General features: G+C 40.0%; 1 protein-coding gene across 1 annotated transcript; it reads left to right on the forward strand.

The window, feature by feature from the left end:
• Positions 1 to 5,294: 5,294 nt before the first annotated feature.
• Positions 5,295 to 8,962, forward strand: LOC145107046 (uncharacterized). Its single transcript, XM_079043929.1, has 4 exons — positions 5,295 to 5,468; positions 5,532 to 5,858; positions 6,019 to 6,323; positions 8,875 to 8,962. Exons 1-4 carry the CDS (start codon positions 5,295 to 5,297, stop codon positions 8,960 to 8,962), a joined length of 894 nt encoding a protein of 297 aa, XP_078900055.1.
• Positions 8,963 to 12,010: the final 3,048 nt, after the last annotated feature.

Below are 12,010 nucleotides of genomic sequence, written 5' to 3' on the forward strand. Positions count from 1 at the left end.
CACATGTTTATCTCATGTTTATTTCTAGCATTGCATTGCATTTTAGTGTAATTTTACATGCATTTTGCATTTTCGAACATTATAGAGGATCTATCTGCGTTTTACCATTTTTTTGTGGATGTTTCAGGGTGATTTGAAGATTGGAGCATGCTTAGGATATTCGAGGGAAGCTCTCGGTGAAGTTTCGGAATTTTTAGAGCTAAATTGAAGAATTTGGAAAATCGAAAAGTGGACATTGTTGAGTATTAAGTATTGTGTCATTGGGCCTGTTTGTTTAGTCCGTTTTGTATAAACGAGTTGGGTCTGTCCACTCGTATTTATTGTTAGGGTTAGAGTATATAAGGTGCATGCATGCATCGTATTTTAGTTAACTCTGATATTATCTTTGTAACCCTATTTTACGCCTCTACATAATTAATTCTTCATCGAGTTCTTTTGAGGCGTGACTGTTAATCATAAAGCACTTGTTTGATCAATATCGTGTTCTTGTTCTTTATTTGTTTGAATCTATTTGATCTTTAAGATTTTAATCCTAACAATCGGTATCAAAGCAGGAGACTGTGTAATCTATACGCATCTCTTCTGTTTATAGAGTTTTAGGGTTTCCATTAATATAGGATCTAACTCGGTCGTCTTCTACATCATTCTGACAGCTCAAAGAGATCTTGATATTACCCTATAAACAATTTTTGTTTACACGTCTGATTCTTTACAAGCATCAAAAGATTTTTCACCATGCAACACGACGATTCCAACATCAACTCCTTGAATATCTCAAGCAACATTGGATCAACAACCAGGATCCCGATTCTTTTTCCTCACGAATATGAAGTCTGCGCGATGCACTTTGAAGATTATGTTCTAGGCTCAGATGATAATGGTTATCTGATTTTGGGAGGCAATCACTCTAGGTTCGTTTGTTCATACAGTGACCAAAAGAAAAATCAAAACCCAGAGAGAATACAACCAACTGCTCCTTGATGTGAAGGACGTGCCTCAAGACGAGAAAGACAAACTCGTGAGCAATATTAAAGTAATGAGAATCATAAGATTCGATTTGCAAGCAAATACTTTCCATCTCGTGAGCTCTTGTGACACAGCAAATGAGATTTGGGATAGGTTGAGAGAGATCTACTCCACAGACGCATATCTAGAGTACTCGAATCAAACGCTCTTGCTATCCGAGTTTGGCTAATTCATTCAAAAGCCTGAAGAAACATTGACTGCCACGTTTAATCGATATAATCATCTTCTTAGCAAAATGATGAAGCATGGAATAGGATGTGAATTGATTGAGCAAAAGGTCATGTTCATGAACGGACTGCGATCAGAGTGGAAGGCAGTAGTGTCAACTGTCAAAGCGCACAAACAGTTCAAGAACTATACTCTTGCAAATATTGTGGGTATCCTGAAGGCACGAGAGAGTGAAGTGACGAAAGAAGCGAAGTTGGTTTCTGGAATGGGATCTTTGGCCTTGGTTGCAAAAGGAAAGACAATGACTGATGACGGATCTGGATCAGATCACTCTGAACATGAGCTCTTAAACGAAGATTTTGCTTTAATGGTGTCAAACCCTAAGCGATTTGATAGAAATAATTTTCTCTCAAGCAAAAACAGAAACTGGAAGGGAAGCTATAGCTCGGAGAAAGTGAAAGAGGAGAACATGAGTGGTTCTCAGAAAGAGGAAGAGAAGAAGGAGAAAAAGTTGGTTGGTGACTCCGGATACGATTGTAACTATTGTCATGGCAAAAATCATCTTGCCAAGGAGTGCATGCTGCGAAGGCAGAATGAGAAGAATGAAGGAGAGGATGAGGAAGCTTACCATCTGAGAAAGCTGGAGGAGATCAAAAGAAAGAAAATTAATGATAACTCTATGCCTGCGTTGATTGTGCAGGAAAATATGGCTGAAGGCGAGTTTGGAGGAGTGGAAGTCTGGTCGACAGACTCCGAGGATGAAGAAGTTCGCAAGCCCACACATGGAAGGGCGTTCATAGCGAAAGAAACAAGTTCGCAGTTCTCAGGGAGATGTTTAATGGTGACTGATGGAAGTTCACAGATGCAGGAGATTGCTAGCGAAAGTGAGAGAAAGGATGATAGTTGTTTTGCCGCACGACCTGTTCCAGAACAAATCAATGAGTGCGAACAGCTGATCAATAAGGTAAATTCCAATCTTGAAACTATTAATATTCCTGTATCTAGATATGAAACTGAGCTAAGCGACTTAAAATTCACCTTTTCAAGTATAAGCGATAGTTTAAAGCGAACCCGGTTGACAAACTCTAACTTGACTGATCAATTGAGCAGGGCTACATCCAAGAGTGATGAGAGGCATATGTGGATTCAGAAGATAGAGTCGGATTTATCTAAGTCTAGGGATGAATCTATTTATTTGCAAAGAGATAATCTTATGCTTTTGAAACAGTGAAACATTGCTTGTTTAATTGCAAAAAGACTTTACTTTAATATCACTCAACTTCATCTTGATTGTGAAATTGGTAAGAAAATCAACAAGATGATTTTGCCATTTCTCGAATTAAAGGAAGATGAAATAGACGCAGACTGCGACAAATGCGAATCCATTGTTTCGTCTAAAGAAACCTCTGATGCATACAAATATGGACTTGAACGAATCGAAATTTACATTAAGTCCAAGGACCACAAAAATATGTTGAAACAAATCTTGGATGAGAATGATAAAAAGAAGATTAAATCTGTTACTGTACAGAAATTTGACTCATTGAATGCCAAGTTGAGTTCAGAAAATAAATTGAATGTTGAAAACACTTCTGAATTCGATGAGGATAGTGATATGAGTGAGATCTCTATAGAGGATGAGATTGATTGCTCAGAATTCTTAAAAAATGAACCTCAACCTGCGAAAGCTCTTATTTCTGAAAATTCAGCTGAGTTCGCAAGAATTTTTCAAAATAAACCAAAAATTTTGAAAGAAAAAGCAACTGTTTTTCCAAAGGTCCAAACTACTCCAAATCAAGTTTTTAAAGTTAATGGAGTAACCGAAACTCAAAATGTCGAATTAAAGTCCATTGTCGACGAGGATAACAAGGATGGTTGCGATGAGTTCTTCTGGTCATCCCCAATAGATAATGTTGATGAAACTATTAGCTTATCTGAAAGGACCTCATGGAAAGCGAAGGGAAGATACGTAGCTGAACCCATAAACGATCACTCAACATTTGAAAAAGGTAGCCCAAGTGGTACCAAAGAAGTTCGCATTGAATCCAAACCAGTGAAGAGCGAATATAGTGTGAGAAGACCAAAACCAAATGTGAACATTCACAAGTCGTCTAAGCAACTTGCAGATCAAAAACGACAAAGAAATGGAGATATCAAAGAAATCTCAATGATACGAAGCAAATTTGGCAATCCCAAAATTCTGGCTATGTTCGCAACGAAAGAAGGATTAATCACAATGCGAAAGTACCGTCGCATGTACATCCCAGTCAATGTTCGCATTGCTGCTCTCCCGTTTCAAGGTAGTCTCAGCAAAAGGGGACTCCAAAACCCTTCTTCCAAAAGAAACCAATGGAGAGACCAAAACCTTATCACTCTCTGTCCACGAAGTCTAAACCAAATGATATCAAAGGCAAGGGAAAACTAGTTTCAGAGCCGAAAGTTCCAACCAAGACAACGAATGCTAACCCTAAGAAAACTGAAAAGAAGTCCGTTAAGAATCCAGCTAACGCCAAGCACAAATTTTCTAATTCTTAACAAACGAACTTAAAATATAACAAAATCAAAGTTTTTACCATCAAACGAAATGATAAAACCACACTCCTTAAACGAACATATTTGGTTGATCTTGACATTACTTTTTCCTCTTATGTAAAAGGCTCACAAGGACCCAAGAAACTTTAGGTTCCTAAATTTGCTTAACTTTTGCAGCTAATTCGTGACGAACAGTTCAACACTGAATGGTACATTGACAATGGTTGTTCGCCCCACATGACAGGAAGGAAGGAGGAGCTACGAGAGTTCAGGGCTCTTAAGGATGGTGGAAATGTAAAGTATGGAATAATTCCTTTGGAAGAATAAAAGGCTATGGAATGATAACGAATGGAGACTTCTCAATTCGCAAAGTGGCTTACGTTGAAGGATTACAACACAACCTTGTTAGTGTCTCGCAGTTGGTTGTGGGGACTGGATTGAAGGTGTCATTTGATGACGAAGGATCAGAAATCATTGACAAGAAAACCAAGTCTGTTCTTCTAAAATCACAAAGAAAGGGTGAGATGTATCCGTTGAATCTAAACCCAATACGAGGGAAGCCAGCCATTTGCCTGCTTACAAAAGCTCCCTTACACGAAAGCTGGTTATTGCATAGGCCTCTTTCGCACTTAAACTTCAAAGACATCAACAAGCTCGTTCTTGGTGATCATGTGCGAGGACTTCCTCTATTGAAATTCGACAAGGATCATTTGTGTGCTGCCTGTGAGATGGGAAAGAAAAGTAGAAAAAGTCATCCATCTATCGTGAACACGAAAGTCATCGAACCTTTGGAACTTCTACACATCGACCTTTGTGGACCTTCTGCTATTGAAAGCATTGGTGGTAGTAAGTACATTCTAGTGATTGTAGATGATTTTTCACGTTTTACTTGGGTGTTCTTTCTTAGACAGAAATCTGATGCAACGCCAAAGCTCAAGGATTTCATCAAGCAAATCGAGCTTCAACTGCGAAAGCTGGTTCACAACGTTCGCAGCGACAACCGGCTAGAATTCAAAAACCAAGCGTTTGAAGAATTTCTTGATGAAAAGGGAGTCACGCATAACTTCTCTGCTCCTTACACCCCACAACAGAATGGCGCAGTTGAAAGACGAAACTGTTCCTTGTGTGAAGTTGCATGAACCATGCTAACGTTCGCATGTCTGCCACTCTACTTCTGGGCAGATGCGATTACTACCGCCTGCTTTACCCAAAACAGATCCACCTTGAATAAGCGATTTTCAATTACTCCATATGAAATTCTAAATAATCGCAAACCTAATGTCAAGTTTTTCCACGTCTTTGGTTCCAGGTGTTTCATCTTCAACTCTAAGGAACAACGAAACAAGTTCGATGCGAAAGCTAACGAGGGAATATTCTTAGGGTACTCACTGACCTCTAAGGCATATAGGGTTCTCAACAAACGATCAAAGAAAATCGAAGAAACCTATTATGTCACGTTTGATGAGAACTATCTGAAGAGGATTCAGTCACATGAAAGTCAAATACAGGAAATCTTTCCTAAGCCCAGTCCAGTCGTTATTCCCATTTCCAACCTATATGAGGAGTTCATGTTACTGTTTGATGAACCTGAGAAAGCCATCACATCTGAAGCCAAGGCAGCTGATAACAACGTAGAAGAACTTAAGAAGATCATTGATGATGCTGCGAAAGACATGCCACGACAGCCATCCACTGCGAATATTCCTCAAGACACAAACGCTACTCTCCAGGGGGAGAATTTTGTTTCTAATATACATTTCTAGGGGGAGGATGCCACATCTCAAACTACGAATACTCCACTGCAGGGGGAGGGTTTCGCTTCACCTGGTCATTCTGAACCTCCTTCTAATGAAGATTGTTCACCTCCTACAATGACCCACGGACCTCCATTCGCAGACGATGATTCTATTCCTGAAGTTAATGAGTTCGCATCATTCGAGGGGGAGAATGAGGAAGTGGAAGAGAATGATAATTCGGACGATCAATCCGTTCAATCAGAATTTAAGGAAGTTAATGTTGAACTAAATCCATCCTTAGATCCTAATTATCCTCCTATGACCAAATGGACCAAAGATTACCCAAAAGCTCAAGTCATTGGTGAATCTTCTACTGGTGTTCTTACACGATCCCAAGTAAAAGCGAAGCAAACTGCATTATTTTCAAAAGTAGAATTTTGTATGTCTAATTCGTTTGTATCTAAGATAGAGCCCCAAAACCTTCAAAACTGCTCTTGATCATTCTGATTGGGTGCAAGTGATGCAAGATGAACTCAATGAGTTTGAACGTAACAAGGGTTGGAGATTAATTCCAACTCCACAAGATGCATCAGTTGTTGGGCTGAAATGGGTATTTCGCAATAAGATGGATAAAGAATGGAACATAATCAGGAACAAAGCAAGACTAGTGGTCAAAGGTTATTGCCAGGAAGAAGGTATTGACTACGAAGAGACCTTCGCACCGGTTGCAAGGTTGGCATCCGTTCGCATCTTCTTGGCATATGCGGCACATAAGAACCTGGAAGTCTTTCAAATGGATGTGAAGTGTGCGTTCCTAAATGGCGAACTAGAAGAGACAGTTTACGTGGAGCACCCACCTGGGTTCGTGAATGAAAAGTATCCCAACCACTGCTATATTCTCGACAAGGCAGTTTATGGTCTGAAGCAACCTCCAAGAGCCTGGTATGAAACATTAACTCATTTTCTCAAAATGTCCAAATTCAAACAAGGTTCAGTTGACCCAACCTTCTTTCACAAGAAAGAGGGTGACCACTTAATGATTGTCCAAATTTATGTTGATGACATCATCTTCGGATCCACTGATCCCAGCCTAACAGCTAAGTTCCGAAAGCTGATGGAAACTAAATTTGAGATGAGCTCAATGGGTCAAATTAACTTTTTCCTTGGGTTAAACATTAGACATGGACAGGAGGGAATTTTTATTAATCAGGAAGCTTACACGAAGACCTTACTCGCTAAGTTTGGAATGGTGGGAGACTCAAAGGCGAAGATTCCAGTGGCATTCGGAATGAAACTGACTCCTTCGTTGGATAAACCTGCTGCAAATATGACCCTTTATCGTCAGATGATAGGTTCACTTATGTATCTAACAGCTAGTAGACCAGATATTATGTTTTTAGTTTGTTATTGTGCTAGGTTCCAAGCCAACCCACGCGAACCTCATATGGTTGCAGTCAAGAACATCTTTAGGTATCTGAAACGAACGTCATCTCTTGGAATATGGTATCCTGCGAACTCAGGGTTTTTCGTGCAAGCATTCTCAGATGCTGACCTAGGAGGATGTGCTTTAGATAGAAAAAGCACAACTGGTGGATGCCAATTTCTTGATGGCAAACTAGTAAGTTGGCAATCCAAGAAACAAACATGTGTTTCGTTGTCAATAGCCGAGGCTGAATACATAGCTGCAGCTTCGTGCACATCCCAGATCATTTGGATTCAAAGCCAGCTTCGTGACTATGGCTTAAGTATGAAACATATTCCACTTTATTCTGACTCTGAACGTGCCATTTGCATTTGTCACAACCCAGTACAACACTCAAAGACAAAACATATAGCACTGAGGTATCACTTCATAAAAGATCACGTGCAAGATGGCAACATCGAGATACATTTCGTTAGATCCGCTGATCAGTTAGCTGACATATTCACCAAGGCCCTACTTGAAACAACCTTTAATAGAATACTTCAAGGGTTGGGAATGATGGAAGTTGAATCTGTACCAAAACCGCTTTTACACTCATAAAGTTTCACTGTGAATCGGTGCGAACGTTCGCAGTGACTCGCATTCAACTGTTCATTTACTGTCGATTTATGGATGTGAATCGGTGCGAACGCTCGCAATGGTTCGCAGAGCACTGTTCACTCGTGGTTTGGTTTTTCATATATCCTTTTGTACTTTTTGTATATTATTGCTTATTTTTCTTTTCTATTTGTATACTATCTGTTTTTATACTTTTTCAGAAATTCTCAAAAACCAAAACTATTTCATTTGTTTCTATTTTATTGTTTTTCAGAAAAATAAAATTACAAAAATAATTTCATCTTGTGTTTATTATTTTTTTTTATTTCTTTTATTTTCACAGCCCCCATAATTTCAAAATTACTAGATTCACACCAAGATCATGAAAGAAGATGTTTAGAACATCTATTAATTTGTGTGATGGGGCAGGTATAATTCTCTTTGCCTATGCATTAGTTAACTGTCCCTAGAAGCATGCTACTGCATGTTGTCGTCAGCCTCAACGAATCGAGTGTGAAGCCTTAATGAATTGGTACTACCAATCAATTCTTCCAAATCAGGCTACGAATTCGCCTCAGTCATGAGCTACCTTACTCTTTTCACATTGTTAAGAATTATATGCATGGTCACTTTCGCATTGCAGAGGTACTTTCGCTTTCTTATAACCCTCTACATATTTATCCATCACTTTCACATTCATAAATACAACCCTTGAGACTCTCAAAAATTACCACTGAGGTTTATGGTTGCTCAAAATCTACGTTCATGATCTTAGTTTCGTAAACCACGAACTAAGTGAAACCCAAAATTCAATACATTTCATGAATTGACGGTGAACAATCAAACGTTCTAGTATTTTCACCAAGGAATTAACGAAAGTCCACTTTCGTGGTCTGTACCAAGAAATCTTTTCTCTTTTGCGTGATCCTAATGAAATGCTCTAGTCCTAAGATATTTCTTCCCAATGGACCAGTTTTATTTTATTTCTGAGATTTCAATTTTTATCAAAGTTACTAAAATATTTTCAAACCTACTCGTTCAACTGACTACACTGGTCACACGAGTACTTCTTCAAACTTTCGCACTTACCTCGAGTTCGTAGTTTTGTAGAAGAATGAACCACCATTTATGAGACTTATCAAAAGAAGTCGTTCAATGTTTCTCATCAAACATTTGATCGTTATTCAACGGGAAACCATACAGACACTTCTCAGACTCTCTTGACTTTGAAGGAAGAGATCTATGCCCGGGATCCTCAGTTTTATGTCTTTATTTAGACATCACTAAATCCCACAGATATGCTTCGATTTATTTCTTTATCTTTGACACTCTTGCACGAAGATTCTTGTGATTTTCAAAAAGTCTAGTTTGTGGTTCCTTATATTATTTCAGGTTCGCAGTTGTATCCATGTTCGTTGAACTAAACATTCATGGTATATTGATTCATAATGCTACTTCACTGCGAAAGGGGATTAGCTGACGTGGCATTTCTTAGGAGATAAGATTTCAAAGGGGCGCGTGGTAATTTGAATCGACAACTACTTTATCGCCGCGTGATGCACGGATCTGACACCTCTAGAGTTGTCAAGTCGCGCTTTTCCAGGCGACTTTTCAATAACCGATGCAATCTCTCTCCTGATTTTCCTCACATATCGAATCATATATAAATATTTTGACGGTTCCATCTCTCCTTACCACTTTTAAAATTCTCTAAACGATCAAAACGCTCTCTATTGTTCATCTTCTTCTTCAAGCTTCATCAATGGCAGCTTCTTCTGAAAATGCATCTGTTCAAGATCAAACTGTTCACTCGACACTTCTTGCCATCAAGCAACAACAAAACCTCATCATCGATTTGGACCCAGTTAAGTATGATCCTTACATGCTTCCTCTTATCGAGTGCCTGAAATACCCCTCTCTGACAATCGATATGTCTCAAGTTGAGAATGTTCCTATGTCGACTCTCTCCAAGGCATACACAATGACAAACTATGTCAAGGATGAACAACGGATCTACTTCGACATCCACAACCAAACAACCTCAATTTCTAAAGCTCGTTTCTGTAATTTGTTAGGGCTTCCACAGTCTGATGACATGGTTAACCCGGAAACTATACCAAACGCTGCTATCTTGGGGATGTTCTACCAAATGGGGTACAAGGAAACTCTCACTGCCGTTTCCAAATTCAAGAAACCCAACCTTCCTCCCAGATGGAATGCACTGTTCACCATTCTATTCAAATCTTTTTCTGAAAGGGTCACCGGCAGCGACTGTGCAAGTAAGCTCTTTATGGGTCTCATGTATGGGCTTTACACTGGCCAAAATGTCGATTATGGTTCAGTCCTCTGGGATCAAGTCATCCAGAGCACTCATTCTGTCACTCGTCACAGTGAGATCTCTTGTGCGAGATTTTGGACGGTCATTGTTAACAGGGCGATTAACCAACTTAAGATTCCAATGATGTCTGATGCACTGATGGCTTCGATCGCAGCCTTACAAACTATTGGCATCATTGTGGCCAATACCTCAAAGTTTTCCTTCATCGGATCGATCCCTGAGGCCATGTTTCGTGATGTGCCTGCCTGTAGCAAAATCATAGAGGGTTATCGAACTCTTACACCCTCTGGATTTCGCCCATTGATTGAAGAATTCCAATAAATATTGGCTCAGGAAGACAAGGCCAAGAAAGGGGGAAGAGGGTCCAAGACGGCTAACAAGAAAGATGTTGTGAAGGAAGGACCATCTGAGGTTGAAAAACCTCAACCCAAAAAGCGAAAGGCTCCTGCTGCATCTACTGCTACTCCAAAATGGCGAAAGCAGCCTGCTATAAAGCGAAAGTCTCCAACTCCTTCCCCATCTCAGAGTGAAGGCGAAAGCTCTGACTCCGAGTCTAAATTTCGAATTGAAAACAACCAGCAGGTTCGCAATGAAGAAGAAGAGCATGTTCGCAATGAAGAGGGAGAACAAGTTCACAACGAATCACCCATTCGCACTAAGGAACCATCTCCGAATCGTGAGGTAACTCCACAAACTTAACGAGTCTGTTCCTTCTCCTCCTCCTTCACCAAAAACCACCACTTCTATCCCAATCACCATTGCACCTTATCCACCACCATTATCATCTCAACCAACAACAGTTTCAATATCTACCCCTATCTTCACTGATTCTACCATCCCACTCAATACCTCTGCTACACCTGAAAGTGCAGTCAACGTATCTGATACGGGGGCTACTACTTCAGGATTATCAAGCCACGATGCACCACATATCTCACCAATTCGCACTAACGACCCTGATATGATTTTTGGAGAAGAAGAGGATGATTTGGGCGGATTCACTTTCAGTCCTTTTCAAATAAGGATTGACAGTGAAGATGAAGCTTCTATTACGTAAGGAGAACTCAAGTCTCTTCACGAGAAGATAGATCAGCTGCTTCTCACTTCCAAGGCCTCTCCTTCTGAGGCATACTCCAAAGCTGCTGTTGAGTCCATCCTCGAGCGAGTCACGAAAGAGCATGCTTCTAATGCTACAACTATGTCTAAAGCAGTATCTGAATCCGCTGAAGTTTGCAAAACAATGACCGAAAAAATCGATAAACTAATTGCAGACACCACCAAATTCGTGAATGATTACAACACCACCTACAACTCCAACACCGCCTCGGCGAATCAAGCCATTCAAAATGTGGCTGCTTTGTTCAAAACTGAAAAGGCCAACCTTGTTCAACTTCGCAAGGATTTTCAAACTGATCATGAAGCATTCCAATCTTCCATCATGCAGAAAATCACAAAGCTGCAGGATGACTTAGCGATGGAAAATAAAATTATGGATGTTCTAGCCATGAACGAACAAAAAGTCAAGGTGTTGACTGCCAAGCTTCAGCACGCTGACAAGCATGTCAATGATTTGCTATCCGAGAGGGCAGTGATAAGAAGCTGTATCACCGATGTCACTGGACAGCTCTCCGATATCATTGAGACTAGGGATCCGATGATATCTATCACTGTTAAGAAGCATTTGAGTAAGAAGCTCCGTCCGGTGTTTGCTATGTTACACCGTTTGGAGGGTGTTTCAAAACCAGAGTCTTTTTCAAAACAAGGGGGAGAAGGTGGCTCCAATGCTCAAAGGAACGAACCTCCCAAAACCACTGCAAAACCTGTCGTCAAGCAAGAGCCCAAAGGGAAAGAAAAACTGTTTGAAAACGAACCATTTATTGGCAATGACGATGAAGACGAAGAGCCTGATGAAGTTGAGCTCAAAAGGCGGAAGGTGTCACACCCCCGAACCAGACGGCGTAAGCGTCTGGGGCTTGTGCGTGACTTCATCTTGAAATATCATTATAGTGAATATAAATGAAACATAACATCATCATTACCATGCATAATATAATACAACTGCCATTGTTTACATCAAGTACAATCTTTTAAATAACATGACCAAAACATTCAATGTATGATGTTTAACAGTACACAAAACAAAATCCCCTATTCTTGTTGATTCTTCTGTTTAACGCGTCCCTGAGAATA

This window comes from Lactuca virosa, chromosome 4 (genome assembly GCF_052849685.1).
Source record: "Lactuca virosa cultivar CGN04683 chromosome 4, Lactuca_virosa_CGN04683_v6, whole genome shotgun sequence".
Taxonomy (NCBI): Eukaryota; Viridiplantae; Streptophyta; class Magnoliopsida; order Asterales; family Asteraceae; genus Lactuca; species Lactuca virosa.

Coding starts and splice junctions, on each gene's coding strand:
- LOC145107046 (XM_079043929.1), top strand. CDS start 5,295: ATGTTACTGTTTGATGAACCTGAGAAAGCCATCACATCTGAAGCCAAG. Junction 5,859..6,018: donor GTGTTCTTACACGATCCCAA/GTAAAAGCGAAG, acceptor GAACGTAACAAG/GGTTGGAGATTAATTCCAAC. Junction 6,324..8,874: donor TACGTGGAGCACCCACCTGG/GTTCGTGAATGA, acceptor ATATTATTTCAG/GTTCGCAGTTGTATCCATGT.